Raw genomic sequence first — 23,535 nt, 5'->3', positions numbered from 1 at the left:
CTCTAATCATACCTAGGTGTTTTGCATTGATAACTAGATTCAAAAGGACTAGGATCAAAAACTTTAAAACCCTAGGTTTAGGGCTGGAGGGATAGCACAGCGGGTAGGGCGTTTGCCTTGCACATGGCGGACCTGGGTTCTAATCCCAGCATCCCATATGGTCCCCTGAACACCGCCAGGGGTAATTCCTGAGTGAAGAGCCAGGAATTGGGTCACCAGGTGTGACCCACCCCCCCCAAAAAAGGAAAGAAAGACCAGTTTAAAAAAAAAAACCCTAGGCTTTATCCACTACACTTCCAAACACATGAAAGTCTAACAATTTGAGAGAACCCTGGTTATAAGTTAATGATTATTGCAAAGCAAAAAGAAAGTAGCCAGCATTTCTTAAGAGCATTTCAGAATATTTCCTGCCCCTTCTTAGAACATTTTTTTCATATCGGTGTTTGCAATATTGGGGCAAACAAAACCAATATTCAGGCTTAGACTGGAGTCACATTTTGTGACTGAAATCCACATCATGGCATGACAAAGCATGGCACTCAGGGAATAACCACGCTTATGAGAACGGACACTTGTACAAAAGAGTGAAGCTAGTCCTACTAGAGCGTACATCAAAATCCGAATAGCTGTGCCAGACGGAAAGGACAGGGTCAAGGTACATGTCTTCCATGTGGCCCACCCTGCATGGATCCCCCTACCCCATGGTCACTGTCACATTTGGGTGCAGTCCTGCAGATGCCCAGTACTACCAAGGGGCTTGAGGATTCCAGCACCCAAAGCCTTTAATAGCAGAACATTCTAGGCACAAAATTGCTTCCAGATTTCCACAAAAACTCAAAATTACAGGCGAACCACAGATTGAATTGTAAAAGGAAAAAAAAAAAGCTCTCTCCTCTTTATTTCCTTCTGACACTTCTCTAACCCACTTTCCTCCGCTTAGTCCCCAAATTACGAAAGCTCAGCCTCCGGGTCCTCCCAATACCCCCAAGCCTACTTCAGCTTCCCAGTGTACCCACTTTCCCGAAATTTCAGTCTTCGCTTTCCTAGGACTCTGGCCACGGGACTGACCATCCCAAAACATCCTCCCATCTTCCCAGACCACCCTCACACCCGCCCATTCTTCTGCCTTCCCTTGAACCCTACTCCTGCCAATTGACCAGGAACCCTCGACCTTCCCCTCCCTTACTAGCTCTTCCCTCCATCTTCTGCAGACTCTGCTGCTCAAGCAGGCCAGGTGAGTCAAGCTGCAACCACTAGTGGGACAATCGGGTGTAGGTTGCTTGCTTTATTGAACTGGTGGTCTTAGCCGTCAGCAGGCTGAGGCCAGTATCACAGCAAGGGCTGCAGCACACAGGTCCCCCGCCCTGCCCTCCTGCTATCCACCTCACTTCTGATCTCAGCTTTTCATGCTTGCTCTTCTTCCCAAGTCTGAGGCCGAACCAGCTGCCAGAGACACCCCTTGATTTGGTTCCTGCCTGGCCGACCCTACGGAGCCACGCAGGACTCTGCTCGCACCAGTCCTCAGTGTCCACTGTGGAAGGACAGTGTGAGGGACACAGGAGCGAGGGAAGTCAGAGGAGACAAACTGTTCATCTAATTTGCCTCTGTGGAGGGTAAGTCCGGGACACATGCTCCAGGTTAAGGGAGCACAGAACAGTGGGAGCAGGGGAGGAGGAATCACAATGCTCCAGATGCCCAAGGGGGAGGAGAAGGGGAGGGAGGAGAGAGGAGACACAGGCTTGTTTGTCAAGGCCAAACCTGGGGGCTTCCCTTGAGACTCTTTCAAAAAGGGGAGGGGTCCTTACTGATCCCATTCAAGCCCTGAAGCTTAAGCCCCTCTCAGACTTCTGCTGAACTAGGAAAATGACCCGTAGCTGAATTCCAAAGGACATGTGCTGATTCTACCCAGCTGTGGCATCTGAGGAAGAGAGGAAGAATATTTAGGTTCAAGGGCTCTCTAACTGGCACATAAGTGCTCTCGATTGATACACAGACTTCATGCAATCTCAAAATCTTAACAGGCTAGGGACAAAGCTCAAAGAATTTGCTTTACTATGGTAAGACCCTAGGTTTGATCCACAACCCTTCCAAACAGTTGAATCTATAACATTTTGAGAGAACCTTGGTCATAAATAAATATCATAGCCAAGAGGCACCAATAACACAGGTTCTCAAGAATTTCAGAATAATTTCTGCCTACTCTGAGAACATTTTACAATATGTTCTCTATATATTGTACTGTAGTGAACATAATACTGGCAAACAAATTCTTGTTTATTGTTACAAAATTTTTGCTGTTACAAATTCCTGTTTGTTGTTACAACTGCAGATGATAAAAATGTCTCAAAAGGTAGATTCTATGCTGTCTTTGGCTCTTTAAAACAAAGATGTTCAAATGCTATGTCACCAAGTTAGGATGGAAAGGTGGTTTCTGTCTCTACTGCTATACTGACAGTATTAATTAAAATGTTTAATTTACTCTGAAAGCTTGGCTGCTGTGAAAGACACATGGGGCTTGGATCTGGGCCTCGAACACGGGAGACATTTTGATCTTTCTGAATCTCTCATAGGAACTGACTGGCCACTGTGAGCTTCATCAACAGTCCACCACTTCCCGGTTGCCACCAGCCACCATGTCCTTATTGGGCACTGGAGGAGGGATGTCCTGGTAACCAGGCAAGGTCTTGAGAAGCTGTGGGGGTCCTGGTGGCGGAGAAGGCCTGCCAGTAGAAGTGAGCTCTCAGTGAGTTCAGTTTTCTAGGACTTTGTTGCCTGCGCACCAAGTGGGTCTCTGTTGCCTAGAGACGACGTGAGTACAAAGCAGCTACTTAGCAACATGGGATGTTGGAGAAGGCTTCGAGGCCTGGCACCAAGCAAGCCTGGCCAGCAAGTGAGGGAGCAGGAACAGACAAAGCGGGGACGAAGCCATGGCGGGACACCCAGGAAAGGTGGTCCAGGATGAGGTTAATAAGAGTCAGATCTTGCGTGAACTCTACCTCAAGGAGCTCCGAACTCAGAAACTGTACACACAGTATCATGTGAACCCGCTTCGAAAGGGTGAGGAGCTCGGCTGGGTGGATCAGAGGGGAGAGTGGGGGAGAACAGAGGCCTGGGAACAGGCAGTTACCTGGCTATGGGAGCCTCACTATCACCCTGTTTCCCCACTTTCTAGACTTTGGGGACTAGGATTTTACAGGGTGGGGGTGGTTCCACTCCTCACACTTTACATCAACTATGTTAGAGATGATAAGGTAGACCCAAGTAGTTATTGTACTATTTTGTTATTAAAAAGTGTAGGTTTTGGGGGAGGGGTTCCAGGAATTGAACATGGTCGGAACACAGAAGGCAAGTGCCCTACCCATTATACCATCTCTCCAGCCCCAGGAGTTAGTGTTTAAATGAAATTTTGTGGTCTTATTGTTTTCCAGTTCACACAATTACTAGAAAGCCCATGTCTTGGCACGATGCCCAGGAGGAATCAGCGGATGGTAAGTCCTGGGGATGAGAAAGATTTGATGGGAAAAACCTAATCCATCCTCCAATCTCTCCTCTACCTTGCTACCTTCTTAGAGTAGAATCAGCGGGAAAACGGAGAGGTTTTTGGGTGTGGTGCTGGGGCCACAGTGCTCAGGGCTTACTCCTGGCTCTCTGCTCAGGGATCACTCCTGGTGGGCTCAGGAACCAGATGTGGGGCCGGTGATCAAACCCGGTCACCTGCATGCAAGGCAGTGCCTTACCACTGTACTATCTTCTCAGCCTCAAATTTGTGAGGGCAAATACTGAACATGAAGCCTTTCCCAGTCCTTAGTTTGTGGACTTAAAACCCACGGGGCCAAGGCTGCTACACCTCTCCGCCTCCTGTTCCTATTCCTGGGCAGAGCAGGAACTCCGGTAGCTCTTCCTGAGGGCGGCTCCTGGCTTTCCAAGAAACTGCAGACTCTTGTCAGTTGACTTGTTAGTGTTTGTATACCAGGTTCATGTACACACACACACACACACACACACACACACACACACACACACACACACACACTCTGAGATCTTAAGCTCTTGGAGAGAAAGACCTTATCTGCCTGAGTTGAGTCTAACTCCAGGGCCCAGAATGAATGAGGCTGGACAACAAAGTCTGTGTCCAGTGTCCAGGGCACTCTGCCCCTAAAGAGCAATGAGGCTGAGAAAAGACCTAGTATTCTGGTGTCCCAAAGGCTGACTAGTACTCACTCACGCTCTGCCTCCCAGCCCTGTTTCTCCAGGTCATTCATGCTGCCGAGGAAGCAAGGAAGAAACACCTGGAGACGCAGACTGAAAGCCAAGAAATCGGGTGGGAGGCCAAGCCCCTGGTAAGTGGCTCCTTTACTGAGGGGGCTCAGTCACGACCCCTTAGCCTGGATTCCAGGAATCTCACTCAGAGAGTAATTTTCAAGTGTCCTTCTGTCCCACAATCGTCCTCATCTTTATACTTCTCTTCTCTGCCACAGGCTTTCCAGCCCATCTGCCCGCCCCAGGCTGTGCCCCAGGGCTGCCTATGGAGACTGGAATAGAGGGCACAGAGCTTAGGTCTGACGGGGAAAGAGAATAACCATAGCCATTGCATCATCTTGAAGAGAAGATTGCAGAAAGAGGCAGGGAGTGGATGCCAGTAGGAGCCCCACCGCATTCACAAGGAGGGATGAGTCCAAAGGGGAGATAGGCATGATGGGAGAGAAGAGGGACAGAGTCAAAAGAGGCCAGGGGAGAGAAGAGAGACACGGGGTCTAAGTCAGCAAGCAAGGGAAGGGAGAAAAGAGCCACGCTCAGCCGGGAGTAAGAGGAGAGCATGAGAGAAGGATGGCCACGGTGAAGACAAAACACGTCCTGGTTGAAGAATTAACTTAGCAAACTGTTGCAAAACACAAATATGTCAACTGACTAGTCCACAGTTTCTTGAAGAGAAAAAGGCTGATGCTGTTTGTACTGGATCGGCTAGTGAAAATACTACATGCTTCTGGCAGGCCCCTCCCGCCCGGCCCTGCTCAGATAATTGGGTGCCCCCGTCAGCATCATTATGAAATTGCCAAAGGTCGGTGAGCATGCCAGATCTGCCCTTTCTATTATTGAGTTGTAAATGCTGTCCTCTATTTCACAAATAAGGTTCAACAAGGAAAAATCCCCGGGAGTAGTCTGATTTGTGCCCAAGTCCTTTCTTCACCCCCCAGTTCCCCTTCCCCTCCCCACCCCCTTCTCCACAAGTTACTTTTTGACACCAGTGTTCAACTCTAGGTCAACCCAAATCGAGATGACCGCAGACTGAACCACTTCCGGGTCTACCAGGACATCACTCTTTACAAGGCTAAAATGTGGAGCTTAGGAGAAACTGATTACCACAAGTAGAATTGCTAACAGTGGTATCGACAGCAGTGGTGAACAACAAATGTATCCTGCCGAGAAAAATAAAGAGACTAGATCTGACTTTTCCTGAGTTTACATGTCTCACGTCTGTACAAATCCACTTGTCATGCCCATTTTTTATAGATACCTTGGACACATAAGTGGGGAATGAGGTCATGAGTTTATTTCATCACAATGGGCCCAGGGATTGCAGTGAATAATAAGATATGGCTTATAGTCATACAACAGAAAGGAAGACGGGTATGGTGCTGCCAACAGGTCAACCTCTACCTGCGGGGCGAGTGCATCAGCACCTGACGGTGCCGTCAGGTTTCCTGATACCAAAATTGCCGCTGTGCCTTTGGCTGAACCTCAACAACTTGGAGTCAATTCAAGAAATGGTCAAAATTTAGGTCTTTGGGAGCCACGCCCACAAACCACCTCCAGCTCAGCTATGCAAGCTCCTTTACTGGCCTTATTTCAGAGACCCATAGATAATGTCTCAAAAGAGATCAACACCCACAGTTAATCTCAGACCTAAGCATGGCTGAACAGACCAGGATAAATCGGGGGTGGGGGGTGGCTTGGCCTGTGCCCCACCCAAGCAGAGCCCCTGACAGCCACTTGCTTCCATAATCCAAAATCACCACCACATTGACTCCACTATCTCAGGTCAGAACTCACCAAGATATATAAGCTGTTGAAAATTCTGGTATGCAGGTTTTGTGACTGAAATCTCCAGGCTTTCTCAGAGTTGAGATGGGCTATCTCCCCCCACTTCCTAACACATGGAAGCACTGGCAGTCACCCCCACCCCCCACCCCAAACCAACTCCAGTGCCACCATGTAAGCTTTACTACTGGCCTTGCTTCCGAGACCCATAAATCTCAAAAGAGATCGAAAGGTGCAGTTAATCTTGGACCCGCACATGGCTGAACAGACTGGGGTAAATCTGACGGGGGCAGGTTGGCCTGTGCCTGCCCAAGCAGAACCCCCAGCAGCTGCTTGCTTCCACAACACAAAATCACTGCCATACCCCTGGCCTGACTGTCTCAGGATGGAGCTCACCAAGATATAATCTGCTGAAAATTTTGGTATGCGGGTTTCTTGAGGTCGAGAAGGGTTACCTCCCCCACCTCTCTGTACTTCTGGAAGCCTTGGCAGTCACATCCATACCTCACAGCTTCCACTCAACTGAAAAGATACTTCCAGCCTTACTGTCCCAATAAAAATATCGAATGCCCTGAACAAACACCATGACCTTTTAGCATCTGTATTACAAACCATAATGCACAAAAGGAAAAGGAGAGAGCAAGAAGGAAAGTGCCCTCTGGGGGTGGGGGATGGGGATGGGGAAATGGGACATTGGTGGTAGGAAACGTACACTGGTGGAAGAATGGGTGCTCAATCACTGTATGCCTGAAACCCATTATGAACAACAGCTTTGTAATGGTATATCACACGGATATCCAACCAGAAAAAAAATTTTTAATGTAATGTGGAGTTTATGCCCAATCCAATTAGCTTAATTAATGGCTGAATAAATAGCAGTACTACATTAAAAAAGAAAGGGAGACACATATATCACAAGGGAGCAAATTATTTCCTTTCTGAGCTCCGGATCAGGATACTTTCCTAGCATAGATTGCTTTAAGTGAAACCCATGTAGTTAGGGAGCTGCAGTCAGCACACAGCTGCTCTTAAATTTCAGGCTCTGACATTGGCACTTTTAACCTTTACTTGGTCCAAAAGTACATGGATGATGTTCTAAACTATTATCTAAAATTATACTAACAAATTCAAACCCTTACTCTTATAAACTGGCTTATATTATAAACTGGTTGTAGTTTATAAACTGGAATTCCTTTAGTTAAAGATGGATGCTATTATCTTCTCTGCCTTTCCAAAGGATAATATGGGGTGGGAGGCAGAAAAGACTCAACAGAGATGAGAAACCTAGCGACCTAGAAGATGAAGGACACCTAGAAGATCTGGTGGGAGGTGAAGAAACCGAACGCTGCAAATGGAATGGTGAATACGCATCTCGCCTGAGCTCGGGAAAGAATGTGGGCTGCACATCAGGAGCCTGAGCTCAGTCACTGGAAAGGTGACTGAAGGGACCCCCACCCTCATCCCCAGAGGCATCTGCAGATTTATTTCATGGGCAAAGAGGAGAATTTAGGAACACAAACAGGGCAGGCACAAGGTATGAGGTCGAAACAGGAAAACTCAAGAAACCAAGGTTGAATTGCTAGTGTTGGCATGTCCCATTTTGTCCTGGGTTGCAAGCTGGACATTTCCCCCATGAAAAAGTGGAAGTCCCCTCAAGACTCCCACATATACCATTTTAAACTCCCCTCAGTGAAAGCCAGCTGGTGAGCATGCGAGTGCAAGGGAGAGCCAGGGGCCGACAGGGCATGAGAAGGTGTAAGAGACCTGCTGCTCCCTGCCTAGCCAGTCTCCCAAGAGCCAGAGCGCCCAGCATCAACATGCCGATGACTGCTATTTCTCCTATAGCTGGACTTGCATTTTATGCCAATTACTTTTCATTTCTTGGCTGCATTTTGATCTTTGTTGGTCACTTCCATCTTCTCCAACCCCCCACCCCCCACATTGGGGATCACAGCGGGGTGTCAGGATGGCCTGTGGGGAGTTAGCTCTTAGTCTCACACTTTGCCCTGGGTGCTTTGTAAGCCACTGAACCATCATGTGGATTAAACTGAAGGGCTGTCATGACCACCTCCCCAGAAGTGGTGGCGGGCCTGGGGTCTGAACTGCCAGGTAGGCATTTTAAGTCCCTGAACTTCCTTTCCAGGGTTCTCAAAGACCTATTTCGGTAATGCGATGAGGGCAACACAACTTCCCACTGAAAACTGTGTGACCTGAGTAATGTTTAGAGACCACTGAGGGCTGAGAAGGAAACTGGGGACACCAGTGGAGGAAAGTGGACACTGGCAATGCAATTGGCCTTGAAATATTGTATATCTGAAACTCAATCATGAATTACATTGCAACTTTGTAACTGATTCATTAAAAATACTTAAAAAAAAAGAAGTAAAATCACACATGCCAGATGGATGCAAAGAATGGCACGTATTTATTTAGGGAGCTGAGGTTTTCTCTTATCTTTTAATGCATAAAATTTTTTTAATTTTAGGCACCATGGTTTACAAAGCTGTTATTCACACATGAAACATTCTAGAATCACACACTCCACCAGAGTCCACTTCCCTCTCTCCCCCTGCCCCCATGGTAAACTACTAAAGACCAGTCCTGTTTCTGCTGTCTTTGGGCATTTGCTATTTTCCTATTGTTTCTTTATATCCCACAAGATCATTCCATCTGTCCCTCTCCTAACTTCACTCAACATGATACTCTCCAGATCCATCCACGGAGAAGCAAACTGCATGATTTCACCCTTTCTTATAGTCAAGTAGTATTCCATTGTACCCCAGTTTACATTGATTTATGTATATTAAACTATCTTCACATCTCCGGGATGAATCCCACTTGGTTACAGTGTGTGATCACTTTGATATATAGTTGGATTCAGTTTGTTAATGTTTTGTTGAAGATCTCTGCATTTATGTTTGGGATATAGGTCTATAGTTTTCCTCTTTTGTGATGTCTCTGCTTTTGTAGCAGGGTAATGTTTGTCTCACAAACTGGGAGGATTCCTGTTTCTTCAGTTTCCAAAGAGGTTCATCAACTTCCAAAAGCCTGAAAAGGATTGGGAGCAGGTCTATTTTAAAGGTTTGGAAGAAGTCACAGTGGTATTTTAAGTCACATGAGGGGTAATATTGCCAAAACCTTGACTGTGTCTTTCATGGGCTGGAATGGTCACGGAGAATGTTATAGAGTTGTATAGAGTACAACTGCAAAATTTTCTTTGGGGACCACACCCAGCTGTTTTCAGGGCTTATTCTTGGCTTTATATTCAGGAATCACTCCTGACACGAGATGCCAGGGATTAAGCCTGAGTCAGGCAAGTGCCTTACCTGATGTACTGTCTCTCCAGCCATGTATCTGTAAAATTAAGTTTTCCATTTGCAAACCTTTTTTTTTTTTTTTTGGCTTTTTGGGGTCACACCCGGCAATGCACAGAGGTTACTTCTGCTTCCGCACTCAGGATTCACTCCTGGCGGTGCTCAGGGGACCATAGGGATGCTGGGAATTAACCCAGGTCAGCCGGTGCAAGGCCAATGCCATACCCACTGTGCTATCGCTCCAGCCCCCCATTTGCAAATCTTTATGGACAAAAGGAAGGAGACAAAGTTTTCAAGCCCCAAACTTTACATTTGTAAACTAATTCTAGCCTTATACTGCTGCTAGCCTGCATTTTCTTAAAACTTATTAAATTTGGGGTCCTAAAACAAGTTCCACATGAGGGTGTGGAGGCTTCCCCATACCAAGTCAATTCTTGGATATCAACAGTTTGCCAAAGAATTCAACTCAATCCAAACACCGCTACTTAGAGATACCATCATATTTCACTGCTGAGGGCTATCTCCCAAGACTACCCTCTCCACTCAGTCACAAACCCAGGTTTTTAACTGTACTTCAGATATTGCCAAGAAATCCATCCTCGAGTTTGTTTGGTAAGTCCTGAGCACTGCTGGATGTGGCCCCAAAACCAGAGGTGGAGGGAGGGGAGTACCTGACATACACACAGTAACCATATAGCTAAGTACAGTATGGGATTTAATGGTAAAGTTCATATTGTCTAAATACATGGTTTATAATGATGCACACCTGTAATGTATGTTATACAGCACTGCTATTTTAGTAAGAAAATTATTCAACAAACAGATTTCTCACTTTCTTAGAGTAAGAAACTGGAATGAAGAGGGTGGCAGGTGAACAAGAATGAAGTCCAATATGTAATGTGACCAGCCAAGTCACATCACATTCCAGAAAACTGAATACTTCTCAACTATGTCCCACCGACGCACATCAAACATTAAGGAACGCCACCCCAGAAAATAATCAGACACAGACTCTGATGTGGTACGCAATGTTCTATACAGCCAACCCAGGTTCAAACTCCAGCACCACACACGGTCCCCCCAGCTCTGCGTGGAGTGATCCCTGAGTACAGTCGGGAGTAAGCCCTGGAAACAGCTGGGTATAGCCCAAAAGCCCCCTTCCCCACTCACAGAAAGAAAAACTTCACTTGCCCAACGTCAAATAGGAAGGAAGCATATAGCAAGTGAGGTTTCCTGTGCATCCCTGCCACTGTAATAGGCATGGCTCCCGTGTCTTTGCTTTTACATTTCTAGGCAACTGTTAAAAAATGTAAAATGACGCTGCTCTACGCCCAGATGTGACCCGAACTGCCGTACATGTGCGGCCCCTTCGTTGCTGAATGCCCATGATCCCAGAGGCCAGCTAACTACTTTTGGCACCAGCAGCTTCTTACAGAAATGCCTCTAGACTGAACTAAGCTATGGCCCCATGCTGTCCCAGGAGGGGAAAGGTTTTTCTCTCTCGGCTTTTCCTTTCCCTGGTGGCGGCATGGCAACCGCCATCTTATAAGGCCCACTAAAGAGAGGTACAAGCTTGCAGTGCCAAAATGTGCGGGAGATCTTGGGACGGAGTGGGGGAGGGCATTACTGGGGCCGCTCTCTGCCCAGATGTGACCCGAGACGCACATGTGCGGCCCCTCCGTAGATGAACATTCATGATCCCGGAGGCCACTGAACATCGGTACAAGCTTGCAATGATGTAATTTCCGGCAGAAATTTCTCTGGACTTAGTTACTAAAATACTAAAATACAGAAATCCAAAACCACTCATTTGCTCTTCATTCTCAGCAATGGAAAACAAATTATCAAATGCTGCCTTTTCAGCAGGTCTGATTTTTTTTGGAAAATTCCAAATAATAATAGTGAGTTTTCTGTTGAAATATTGAATGTAATCAAAGTAAAGAGAAAGTAACGTGAAAATCATCAGCCACACAGGCAGGGGGGTGGGGGTGGGAAGGGAGGTATACTGGGGTTCTTGGTGGTGGAACATGTGCACTGGTGAAGGGACGTGTGTTTGATCATTGTATGACTGAGACTTAAGCCTGAAAGCTTTGTAACTTTTCACATGGTAATTCAATGAAAAATAAAAAAAAAAAAATGAACAGGGTCAAATGCACAAAGAGTTTGGGGACATTCAAGGAAACAGGAGTGTTTCTTTTTAAAAAAAAGAACAAACTATAATTCGTACTCTGGGAGAGATGGTTAGACTGGGCATAAATATGTGTAGGGCTCAGGATATAACTCAGCAGAGAGCTGGAGATGCATTCCTGAAGGCCTGGTTTCAGAAAGGGAAGGGTGGAAGGAGGAAGGAAAGAAATAGAAAATACAGAGAATAAAGAACTCACAGGAAAGAGAAATGAACTAAAAGGTTTAATAAAATGATTAGAAAAAAGAGATCTATAAAGAATTAAAATATGAACATAAACTTGGAAGATTATGAGATTCAAAATCTTACTAACACACATTTCAGAATCACAGCAAACAACTAGGGGAGGGTCACCAATATCTGCCAGAAATGAAGAACACGAGTTCTTCCAAATCCCTTAATAAAAGAGATCTATTCCAAGGAGTAAAATGCAGAATTTGAGATTCCCTGGAAGATTGAGAGGCAAAGTTTCAAAAACTGAGAACTGGAATGGCACCAGCCTTACCAGTGGTCACCCTCTAGGCCGCAAGGCCAAATGGCACTTGTTGTCATTTTCAGAATATCCATTGCAAAGTAAAAGCAACTCCGAAATGCAAGATCAAAACAACTATGTTTCTTTCCTTAGAAATATATTCGTGAATGGGCTGGAGCGACAGTACAGAGGTAGGGCGTTTGCCTTGCAAGTGGCCAACCCGGGTTCATTTCACCCGCCCCTCTCAGAGAACCTGGCAAGCTACTGAGAGTGTTGTGCCCGAAAGGCAGAGCATGGCAAGCTACCCATGGTGTAATCAATATGTCAAAAACAGTAACAATAAGTCTCACTATGAGACACGTTACTGGTGCCCGCTCGAGCAAATCGATGACAGTGACAGTATTTTTGGTGAATGGTACACAGCATCAAAAAAACACCACAAAAACGAAAAACCCATAAAGACAGGAAAATATAGAATTTGACCCAGGTAATGACATTAAAATTACACAGTGAATAAGACAATGGAAAGAAAGCACAGTGAAGAAAAAATCAGGTATGCAAAAAAGTACAAGGTGCTAAGGAAAATCTCATACTCTACCAAAAAGGTAAACTGATCAGAGTATTCCTAATTCTACATTAATTGCTAAACAATCATAATATATACAGAATACTGATTTATCTACAATGATGATACAACTATATGGAAGAACGAAGAAGAACTGAGGGGGTTATAAGTCTAATATTCATTTTTCATTACAAGGAGGCAATTTGGACTTAAAGTTTAAATTATTATTCATTAGAAACATTATTTCTAAATATTCAGTTTTAAATTTTAAACCAACAGTGTATTTCTTTGAAAGAGTTATTAAGTTTTTTTGACAGTTAAAAAAGAAAAGAAACCAATAGAATGGATGCCAACTATTATGAAATTCCAAGCCTTCGTCTCTTTGTCTTGGTTCTTTATATACAAGATGCTGCTTACTTAGCGTGCTCTGCTCTTCATTTTCTCTCTTGTTCTTTTTCCAGGTCTCTTCTACAGAAAAAGAAATGTCACATGTGGTCACAGAACACACTGGGCTTCTGCCCCAGGAGCAGGGTACAAGGAAAGGAAAAGGGGACAGAGTAAGAACAGGGGGTCACTGAGCCCCTCACTTACATTGGGTCCTTTCTTCCCAGGCCTCTTAAGGCCCTTGCCATGAGCTTTCTTGGCCCTGAAGCCGGATACATCATCATAACTCTCTTTCGTGTTCCACTTGGAGCCTTTCTTCTTTCCACCAAAACCAAACTTTTGATTTTTATAGCGTCGTTTGGCATTGGGACTGCAAAAGAAGCGATCTTGCAGGTTAATCTGGTACCATAAACACCGAGGAAACTGAAAGACCAACATCCCTAGTCTTCCAAATACGGTTCCCAGAAGCTCACCCGTGGCCCTGTATTCTTAGTCAACAAAGTCCCTAGGTGACGTCACCTTGTTACAGTTTTAAGCATCAGAGTAGGAAAACAAAGTTGAAACCAGGCAAGGATCCACATATCCACATACAACATGGGGCCCACTCCTTATCTTCAGAATGCTTTCTATCTTAACTTCAAAAAACATGATCATATTGATTATCATCCTCTTAATCTTCTTTATATTAGAAGGTGCCTACAGACTTCTCATTTCCATAGATGCAGAAACTAACTTAGAAAAGTCCTCCTATCGCTCGCTCAAAGCCACCCTCTGAAGGAGTATCGAGTGGGGTCTGAAGTCCAGGCCAGTACTCAGCAACTTCTACTGAGCATCCACCTGAAACATGCCAACTTCGGAAATCACCTTCCTTTAATTGTCCGCTTGATGCGGCTAAAAGGCATGTCGCAGCTCTGGGAGTCCTGGAGGCAGACCCTGCCGTAACTGTAGAATCGCCGGCCCCACATGCCCCCCAAACCAAACCCAAACCCTTCATACCCCTTCTTTGGCTGCTGGCCTTTAGTGCCCTCCTTCGGGTTCCGTGCGACAGGTTTCTGATCTCCCTCAAGGAAATCCAGTTTATCAGAGAAACCTGGGAGTGAAGATGTTCTTGGATCAGTGCCACCATATTTAAAGAGCTTAAACCTCAAAAGAAGGCTGTTATGAAATGAATCCGTTTTAAAAAATACACTGTGCTCCCAACGCCATTCCCAGAACCGAGATCCGTCTGTTCCAAACCTATAGGCTCCCAAACCTTGCGTCTGAATGGACTTTGAGGAAGTCTGTGCCAGCCAGTTCCCCTCCAGCTTGGAGAGACAAACCCACCTTTCTGGTATTTTTTAATGGTAGTCATCATATGTGCTTTCTCCCGCTGCCTCTTCTGAAGGACCTCTGTTTGCACCTATGACAGAAACAGACTGTTGTTTGCATTCTCTCGGTGACAATACCACCACTGAACGCTCACTCTGCCCAACTATGCTAAGGCACCAAGTATGTTCTCTGTTTAACTTCACAGCAACCCATGAAGCAGAAATTCTCATCACAACCAAAAATGAAGCAGAGAGGCAAAGTAACATGCCACTGTAACACAGGGACAAAGTAAAGAGCTGTGATTCTCGCACAGACCGTTGGATTCGAAACCTGTAATCTGACTCCACTGCATAAACCTGCCACAAAACTGTAGCAAACCACACCCAGGTCTGCATCCAATTCTCATCATCAGTGTGTGCGCTGATACAACAGCTGATCTAGTGTTACAAGGCATGAAACTGCCAAGGGTTCTAGAGCTGCAATTCAGGATCAAAAATATGTATTACAAAACAGACAGACAAAAATATGTACTAGTCGAGGCTAGAGCGATAGTACAGTGGGTAAGGAGTTTGCCTTGCACACAGCCACCCTGGGTTCAATTCCCAGCATCCCATATAGTTTCCCAAGCACCACCAGAGTAATTCCTGAGTGCAAAGCCAGGAATAACCCCTGTGTGTTGCCAGGTGTGACCCAAAAAGCAAATATATATATAGACAATTAGGCCTGATGCCTGTGCCTGCTCTGAACACAAAGTTTTTGGCCACCATTGCCTACATAACATAGTATGACAACTACTTACACAGTATTTACACTGTTGTGGGCATTAAAAGTAATCTAGAAATGACTCAAAACACATCAATGGAAGTGCCTGGGTTATACACAAAGCCTACGCCGCTTTTACAGATTTGAGAATCTGAGTATGCACTTGTCTGGGGGGACTTGGAACCAATAATCAAACAAGAGCTAACTGTATAAAAAAGATGACCTCCTTCAACCCCCACCAAACAAAAATGGCTTTAAGAACAAAAGATGACAAACGTACTCTAAGATAGGGTTCCTTCATATCAACCTTCAAATAGGCAGCCTGATCCTCTATTGGGAAGCGCAGAGCCTGTCCTATACTTTCTAAAATATTCAACTGCTCCACCACCCACCCAAGTTCCCCACCACCCGGCCCCACCCTACACCGTAAGCATCCTGCCTGCCAAGATATGACAACCAAAAATGTCTCCAGACGTTACCCAAGAACTAGTAACCTAAAGTTTCCTCAAATTAGAAGCAGTGGAAAGCAGGCCCGATAGAATGTATTTCTGCATCTGTTTAACAGGACGCCTAGTCCAACTGCCCGTGTCTTCAGGTTGATCTCAGTCACCCACCACCAGCTGGCCTTCTGCAGGGGACAACATGATCTCACTGCATTCCGCATGGAGCTCTCAGAAAAAACTCTAACTGGGGACAGTAGCTCAATACCCGACATCAAGGTAAGTGTGATGGCCAAACTGCCGAAAAAGTCCAGACGCCAAGCTGATCCTCCAAACTCCTTTCTTCCACAAACCCAAACTTTTCCTTGGATGTCCATAAAATAAACACAGAAACCAAGAGACATGTCATGGCCTAGCTGTCTGGTATCACATGAAAACACAGGCAGTCACAGTCCAGACCCCGGGGGTCATTCTCCTCTCAGGAACAGATAGCAGAATGATCCTTCAAGGCCTTTATAATCATCTGGGCCAGTGATTCTCTATCCTCAGCATCACCCCAGAAACCATGCAGAGGAAGGAGAGACAGATTCACAAAGATGCTGAAGCCTGGGAATCTGGGGACTGTACTGAGCTGTGAGGACAGATATAGAAGCCACACAACAGGCTTCTACTCTTCTGAAGTGTAAAGATGCAAACTAAAGCCAGAGCGGTGATTCACCTGTAGTTACCACAGTTCTGGGGCCACAAGGGTATTGAGGAAAAGAGAGACACGCAATCCCCCAAAGCATGGAACCAGATCAGCACTCCGCAGTCTAGCCTGACAAGCGCCGTCAGCCTTCTCTCCTCCCATCCATCACCCTCCTCACCTTCTTTCCATACTTCCGAAGTGCTCGCAGTTGCTTGGCCTTCTCAGATCTCTCCATGGCAGCTTGTTTAGCCTGCAGCTTCAGTCGAATCTAAAACACAGAAACGTATATTGGCTCATGTTATTGGAATCTTGGAAGCATCCTTAGGGTGCTACACTGCAGCAGGGGACAGAGAAACTCAGCTCTAGAAACTGTGGTGGAAAAGGTATAAACGGGCTTTACACCTGAGGACAGTACGCCCAAAGGCTGAGCACTTTGCACAAGATAGCAAGAGGACCAGTGGCAAAGGTGGCATTATCAAAGCCACTGTCTCTGCCTATAGACTGTTAGTTCCCTTTGATTTGTCATTTTTGTTTTTGTGTTGGGCCACACCTGGGCTTACTCCCGGCAGGGCTCAGGCTCAGGTATTTTGTCAGTACCTGGACAAAATCTGAGTCAGCTGCATGGAAGGCAAGCATCCTACCTGCCCCACTATCGCTCTGGCCCTGGATTGCTAGTTCTTTGAAACAAAAGGTCTGCTTGCTGTTTTGAAGCACAGACTAACTTCTACAACCTTTCTCCAAAATGCCACAAACACAATCATAACCCAAATAGTGTCAGGAACCTTGCCTTCCCCATCTCACACACATTTCAGTTAATGGATGGGCAAGTATGAACTGAATGTACAGCTCGGCTCTAAAATAACTTCCATAAGTTCCATTGAGACATGAGTTCACTATACTCATAGACATTCAAATATACCTGGGATTTGATGCTGGCCATTCTCTTCCCCTTAGAGAACCAAGTTCCACCAAATTTTTTTTACTTGTTTTTTGGGGGTTGTTTTTGTCTTGGAGACACACCTAGCAATGGTCTGGGCTTAATCCTGGCTCTTTGCTCTGGGATCACTCCTGGTGGGGATCAGGGGACCATATGGGATGCTGGGGATAAAACCCCAAGCAGATCGTGTGCAAAGCAAGCAAGCTCTCTACTCTCTGTATTATCATTCCGACCCCTAAACAACTCTAAACTACAGCGGACATAGACATGAACCCTTGTTTTACTGCAGAGAAAACAGAAACAAGAGAAAATAATTGCCTACAAATTTTAGCAGTCTTTTCTACACAGCAGGTCACTAGGAAACACAAAAGGCCATCCACAGTTCTTATAAAACCTTCTTCCACTTGTTCAAATTAGGAAAAAGTCAAGCTTACATTTATGTTCACTTATAGGGTCTGACATATATCTGAAATTGACAGTGGAGAAAATGACAATCCTATTATTGTCCTAAATCCCTGTTGAAAAGCTCACTTATACCTACTTCCTAAAAAGTACTCCAAGAGACAAACTGGGGGAATATACTTAAAAAACAAAGCCTCAACTTTTCAGAGACAGCCTTCATGGTTTCTTACCTTCTGCATCTGCTGGTCAGTCTTGGCCATCTCTGCAAAATAATCAGTGGGCCGCTTGGTAGGGATTTTTAGCTGATGCAGCCGGGGTAATACTGCAAGAACTGCGGCCTGGGCCTGCCGGTAGCTGAAAACAAGGAGAGATAAGTCCTTACATTCCTTCTCTCTACCTCTTTCAAGTTATTATTCAAAGTCAGGAATGCCTCAATAGCTGACCCCCACCAAGCACACATCATACTGGAACAAATCCTCATTTAGGTGCTATCCAGGAAACATGGAGTTGCATATTCTTTTTTTTTAAAGGGGATGGGAGAATTACTAAGAACAAATTAGCAGTTTGAGAGACTGCCCAGAGATATAACTCTTGACGTACAAACTAACACCAACTATAAATTTTAACACAGTCGCTACAAGTCCATACAAAAACCCTTCCATAAGCAAATTTCTGTCCGAATAATTGGATGCTCACATATCACTGTCACTGTCATCCCGTTGCTGATCAATTTGCTCGAGCGGGCCACAGTAACGTCTCCATTGTGAGACTTGTTGTTACTGTTTTTGGCATATCAAATGTGCCACGGGTAGCTTGCCAGGCTCTGCCGGGCTCTCCGAGAGGGGCGGAGGAATCGAACCAGGTCGGCCGCGTGTGAGGCAAATGTCCTACCCGCTACGCTATGGCTCCAGCCCTCTATAGGATTATTTAAATTAAAGATATTTTTAAAATTTTTTAAATCATATAAAATTATTTAAAAATCAACTGGATTCTAGCTTAGGACGATGAATCCAGGAGGTCTTCTCTTCACCAGCGACAACTGAGCCCAGCCCCTTCTAGGCCTCCTTTTCTTCCTCCAGGGCTCGCTCTGCCCAGGCTGGCACAGGCGCCTCCGACCCCTCTCCCGCCTGAAGACAAACATACAAGCTCATCTCCCGCTTAAAGTCGTCCTCCGGATCAACAGCCTTCGAATCCTTGTTCTGCGGCGTCGACGACTGGGGTTCGCTGATTTCCGGCACCGGCCCCAGGGTCACGTCCAGTCGTTCAACCCACTCCAGATCCCGCTTGAACTCGGCCAGACAATGCTTCAGGCCATTCTGGGACAAGGACGCGGCGCTCTCAGGAGGGGAAACCGCCAGCCTCTCTCCAAAAGGGTAGCCCCCAGCCCCCAGCCCCCAGCCCCCGCAGGTCCAGGGCCTTGGGCACCCTCCCTCTCGGACACGTTCCTGGCGCGCGCACCCCGTCTTCAGCCCGGGCTCACCACATCGTTCACCGCCTTCTTCGGCCCCTCCAGAACCACATTGAGGCCGGGTTTCAGCATTCCCAGGGAAAACGCATCCTGCAACTGCAGGACACAAGGACACAACCGACGGTCAATCCCGAGCCCGTCCGGGCCCCTCTCCCCCGCCCGGGCCCGCGGGCTCGGCCCAGACCCACCTCTTTGTCCGTGACAAGAGACTCTTCAGACTCCGAGTCGGAGCCAGAGAGCGGGGGAGTGTCCATCACGCTCGCTGCCCGCTGGCCGCACCGCTAGGGATCGTCTGGCCGCCGCCAGTTCACGTGGTGGCCACCAACCGCCTCAAACGTCTGCGCATCCAACGGCCCCGTCAGGACTTCCGCTTCCGGTCTGGGCCCCGCGCTTCCTGTTTGCCGTAGCCATAGCAACGGTTCCGGCGTGGAAAGCGCCCGGGTTGCTCTTGGATCTGTAGGGACAGAGGCACCGGATTAGGAGCGACCTGACTCCGAGAAAGGACGTGAAGGGTGAGCAGTAATTCCTGGGACGGCGAGGGAGAGGCGGAACCGCAGGGAGTAGGGGCGAGGGTGGGGGACGGCGGCGGAGGCGCGGGGGCGGGGCGGAGGCGTGGCCCGGGGCGGAGCTAGGCAGGCCGGGACGGGGGAAGGGGCGGGGCCTGGCAGACAGGGGCGGGACCTGGGCGGGGCCATGGTGGGTGGGCGGGGCCAGACGGGGCCAGGCGGAGCCACGAGGGTGGGGCGGGGCGGGGCGGGACTAGGTAGGGCGGGGCAAAACCAGAGTGACCCAGGCCAGGCGTTGCTCTTCCCCGCCCTCACCTGCAGCATCTTTATCTGAGAAGTCCTGGGCGAAGGACCATGTCGACCGTGGTAGCTCAGTCTCTGCATGTCTTTGGTCTTCGAGCCCATGTGACCAACAATGTCTTCTTCTTCGATGAGCAGATCGTTATATTTCCTTCAGGAAATTACTGTGTGAAGTACAATGTGGATCAGAAATGGCAAAAATTTATTCCAGGTAAAAACAACTACAAAATACTTTCCCTTACGACACAAATATTAACCCAAATGTCAAGTATAATCCCATAATCCCAATGCAAAGATGGAAAATAATGTTTTAGCTAACTTGAGTGTACATAGAAATTTATAAATGCAGAAGAAATAAATAACTGCTTGCATTTTTTAATATATATGGATTAGCTAATCGTACATTCACAGTTATGAATCATGGGTAAAATGGAGCTTGGGCGATGATACAGCGATTAGGGTGCTTGCCTTGCACATGCTCAACCGGGGGTCAGTCCCTGGCATCCCGTATGGTCCTTTGAGCACCCCTGACATCCCATATGGCCCCCTGCCCATTTCCAGGAGTGATCACTGAGTGCAGAATCAGGCATAAGCCCTGGACATTGTTGGATGTGGCACAAAAAACAAACAACACAGGTATCATAATGCTAACTTGAATATAATTTTTTTCCAGCTGTCTAATAAGAAAAAAAAGGAGGTATCGTATTTCAATACTTCCTCAGTATCAGTATCTTTTCCTCTTTAGGGTACTTTTTGAGTTAGACAGCACAGTTTTCCAATACATCGCCTTCATCACTGCATGTTTGGGGGAAAGGTGTAGATTTGGGCCATACCTAGGAAGTTGGGGTTTACTCATATCTCTGTGCTCAGAGATCTCTCCTGGCTGACTCAGGGAACCATATGTAGTGCCAAGGATAGAATTAGGGGTGGCAGCATGCAAAGCAAGTGCCCTAACCCTTGTGCTATCTCTCCAGCCCATATGATCACACATTTTAAATTCATGTCTGTTGAAGATATGAGATTTTATCCCAGGTCACAATCACTTTTTGTATGCTAGACTTATTTTGGTTCACATTAATCCTATGATTGCACTGTAGCACTGTCATCCCATCATTCATTAATTTGCTCAAGCAGGCACCAATAACATCTCCATTGTGAGACTTGTTGTTACTGTTTTTGACATATCGAATCTGCCATAGTAGCTTGCCAGGCTCTGCCGTGCAGGCGGGATACTCTCGGTAACTTTTCAGACTCTCTGAGAGGGACGAAGGAATCGGACCCGGGTTGGATGCTTGCAAGGCAAATGCCCTACCCGCTGTGCTGTTGGAGCTGGAGTGATAGCACGGCGGTCCTATGATTACCACACTTAATCACATGTTTTCTTGCCCACTTTTCATTGCCTTCACATGCTTTTTTTGTGATAAAATCATATAAAAATGTATACTATCTATATAAAATATTTAAATACCAGTGATAAAATGAAGAAATATTAACCCATGCAGTTCAAGTAATACATTAAAGATTCAGGGTTTCTCCATGGTAGCATCATTTTGTTTTGTTTTGGGATCACACTGGTAGTACTCAGGGGTTACTCCTGACGCGGGCCTCAAGAATAACTCCTGGCGGGTCTCAGAGTACATATGGGGTGCCAAGTATCAAATCTAGTTGGCAGTATCCAAGGCAAACACTCTACCCACTGTGTCATCTCTTTGGTCCAGCATTATTTTTTTTTACACACATAGTTTAGGTAAGATGGTCACAATATAATGTTAAAGGATTTGGTATTGATGTACAAAATACCTGATGTACAGTGTGTACAAAATACACCACCAAAGTATCCAAGAACCTCTTACCACTATTGCTATATGATCTTTAGTTCAATATTCCTCCTTCCTGCCCCCAGTGGTAGGTAGTCAGTTTTGTATTCCAAGACCGAAATTTGTCATTGTTCAAAATTGTCTAATCCCTTGCTTGGACTATATTCCACACATAAGGTAAATCATCCAGTGTTAATCCTTCTCCCTTTGCCTTATTTCACTTAACATAATACTCTTCAATTTTATACATGTTGCAATGAAATAGCATGATTTTATCTTTTTTATTGCTGAATAGTATTCCATCATGTGTATATCTACCACATCCTCTTTATCAATTTATGGGTTATTTGGATTGTTTCCATTTCCTAGCCCTCATAAGAAGTGCTATGATATACATGGGTATACATATACCTTTTAAAATTAAGATATTTTTCATTTTGAAAGAAGATGCCAAGAATTTATATTGGAATTCTCTTCTTACTTTTATGGGGAAAAAATCTTCTTACTGCTTTCCATAAAGGTTGAATCAACAAACATTCTCACCAAATGTGGATGAGGGTTCCTTTCTCACCACTTCCTCCTGATTGCATCATTCACACACACTCACACTCACATTCACATTCACACCCCCCCTTCTTGACTTTGTCGACATTTCCTGACTTTCCCATATAGTTTGTTCCATATACTTAATCTTATGTACCATTTAGGGTTTTTTCCCTGCAGTTTATACTAACTACACAAATTTAACCATATTACAGCTATTTCATGACTTCTTGTGTTCATCTTCTTGCTTTTGAGATTTGTGCATTTGTTATATGAAGTTCCACTGTGTGACTTTAATGTCTCATATATATGTATTCATTTTTGTATTGATGGACATTTGGGAGAAAGCAGGTGCTTTTTATTATTTTTAGCTCAATCCCATGCCACTGTAAACATTCTAGCATTCTGTGTGTTCATCTATCTACAGATAATCCCCAGGTCACACAACCAGGACAAAAACGACTGGGTAATGTGGTCATACCAAGTCATATTCCCACCAGGAAAACACTCGAGTTGATATTTCTGCACATCCTTGCAAGCCTTTGTCCAACTTCCTAACTTTTTGCTAATTTAGTAGCTGAAAAAGACTGTCTCATTGTGGTTTCGGTGTGCATTTCTCTACTGCTTGTGAGGATAAGCATCTTTCCACATGTTTATGGCCTATTCCTGTTCAATCTTCTGTGAAATGATTTTCCTAATTGTTCTGTGGTTTTTGTTGGCTGGTAATTTTCCTTTTAATTTATGGGCATGTTTTTAATATTCTGTATAATAATCTTTGGTCAGACCTGTATACTGCAGGTATTTTTTTTTCTTGTTTGGAAGTTGTGCTTTCTCCTTATTTATAGGCAGAAATTATTTATTTAAATGAAATCAGTGTGTCTTGTTAAGGCACCGTTCCTACTCAGAGATTATTCGTATATTATCTATTATGCTTTGTTCTTTGGGGAGGCTTTGAGTTGGGAGGGTGCTTGGTGTGTTAGGGAAATAGCAAGGGAACCAAAGTGGCTGGGAAGGAGTGAATGGACTAGGGGGTGTGAGAAGTAAGGCAGGAACATCATGAAAAGACACATCACTAGGACTTTGTGGGCATTGGGCTCCTTTTAGGTTTTGTTTATTTTGTTTTTGTGGGTCACACCTAGCAATGATCAGGGATTACTCCTGACTCTGCACTCAGACATTACTCCTGGCAGTGCTCAGGGGACCTTCAGGGATGCCAGGGGATCCAACCCAGGTTGGCCATGTGCCAGGCAAATGCCCTATCCTTTGTACTACTGCTCCAGCCCGTCTTGAGCTTTTATTCAGGGTTAAAGGGGGAAGGCATGGTGGGAGTGTTAGCAGAGTAAAAGGCTTGACTTACATTTCAGCACACTCATTCTAGTTGCTACATCTCTCTGAGGATGGGGAG

The 23,535-nt window shown here is 45.7% G+C and overlaps 3 protein-coding genes across 4 annotated transcripts in view; 2 read left to right on the top strand and 1 right to left on the bottom strand.

Annotated features, from left to right (window-relative positions):
- The first annotated feature begins 236 nt into the window (after positions 1-236).
- On the top strand, positions 237-8,803 carry CFAP144 (cilia and flagella associated protein 144). Of its 2 annotated transcripts, none has more exons than XM_055138421.1 (4): positions 237-3,057; positions 3,429-3,488; positions 4,240-4,340; positions 5,260-8,803. In XM_055138421.1, the coding sequence occupies exons 1-4, from the start codon at positions 2,928-2,930 to the stop codon at positions 5,368-5,370; spliced, it is 402 nt and encodes a 133-aa protein (XP_054994396.1). In that variant the 5' UTR covers positions 237-2,927; the 3' UTR covers positions 5,371-8,803. The 2 variants fall into 2 exon arrangements, with proteins under 2 accessions (XP_054994396.1, XP_054994397.1); XM_055138422.1 differs by having other exon boundaries at positions 4,479-8,803.
- A 137-nt stretch (positions 8,804-8,940) lies between these two features.
- Positions 8,941-19,354, bottom strand: EBNA1BP2 (EBNA1 binding protein 2). The gene is made up of 10 exons (XM_055138420.1): positions 19,153-19,354; positions 18,977-19,060; positions 18,640-18,812; positions 17,727-17,850; positions 16,336-16,425; positions 14,283-14,358; positions 13,956-14,049; positions 13,167-13,329; positions 12,993-13,043; positions 8,941-9,087 (listed from the first exon to the last, which is right to left on the bottom strand). Exons 1-9 carry the CDS (start codon positions 19,216-19,218, stop codon positions 12,993-12,995), a joined length of 921 nt encoding a protein of 306 aa, XP_054994395.1. The 5' UTR covers positions 19,219-19,354; the 3' UTR covers positions 8,941-9,087.
- Positions 19,355-19,378: 24 nt separating this feature from the next.
- The window catches only part of CFAP57 (cilia and flagella associated protein 57), a 48,308-nt gene continuing 44,151 nt past the window's right edge, over positions 19,379-23,535 (top strand). The window contains exons 1-2 of the mRNA XM_055138419.1: positions 19,379-19,476; positions 19,792-19,981. Coding sequence (XP_054994394.1) covers positions 19,825-19,981 — 157 coding nt within the window. The 5' untranslated portion in view covers positions 19,379-19,476; positions 19,792-19,824. The remainder of the gene's footprint in view (positions 19,477-19,791; positions 19,982-23,535) is intronic.

The sequence above is a fragment of the Sorex araneus genome, chromosome 5 (assembly GCF_027595985.1).
Source record: "Sorex araneus isolate mSorAra2 chromosome 5, mSorAra2.pri, whole genome shotgun sequence".
In the NCBI taxonomy this organism is placed as follows: domain Eukaryota; kingdom Metazoa; phylum Chordata; class Mammalia; order Eulipotyphla; family Soricidae; genus Sorex; species Sorex araneus.
The sequence above is the reverse complement of the archived record's forward strand: the minus strand, read 5'-3'. Positions and strand labels throughout refer to the sequence as shown.

What these genes read in the sequence shown, in the direction of transcription:
- EBNA1BP2 (XM_055138420.1), bottom strand. Translation starts at nt 19,218, where the DNA reads ATGGACACTCCCCCGCTCTCTGGCTCCGACTCGGAGTCTGAAGAGTCT. An exon ending in CTCTTGTCACGGACAAAGAG is followed by an intron (nt 19,061 to 19,152) that starts GTGGGTCTGGGC and finishes TGTGTCCTGCAG; the next exon opens with TTGCAGGATGCGTTTTCCCT. An exon ending in TTTAAGCGGGAGATGAGCTT is followed by an intron (nt 17,851 to 18,639) that starts GTATGTTTGTCT and finishes CCTTGTTTTCAG; the next exon opens with CTACCGGCAGGCCCAGGCCG.
- CFAP144 (XM_055138421.1), top strand. Translation starts at nt 2,928, where the DNA reads ATGGCGGGACACCCAGGAAAGGTGGTCCAGGATGAGGTTAATAAGAGT. An exon ending in TGTGAACCCGCTTCGAAAGG is followed by an intron (nt 3,058 to 3,428) that starts GTGAGGAGCTCG and finishes ATTGTTTTCCAG; the next exon opens with TTCACACAATTACTAGAAAG. An exon ending in CCAGGAGGAATCAGCGGATG is followed by an intron (nt 3,489 to 4,239) that starts GTAAGTCCTGGG and finishes TCTGCCTCCCAG; the next exon opens with CCCTGTTTCTCCAGGTCATT.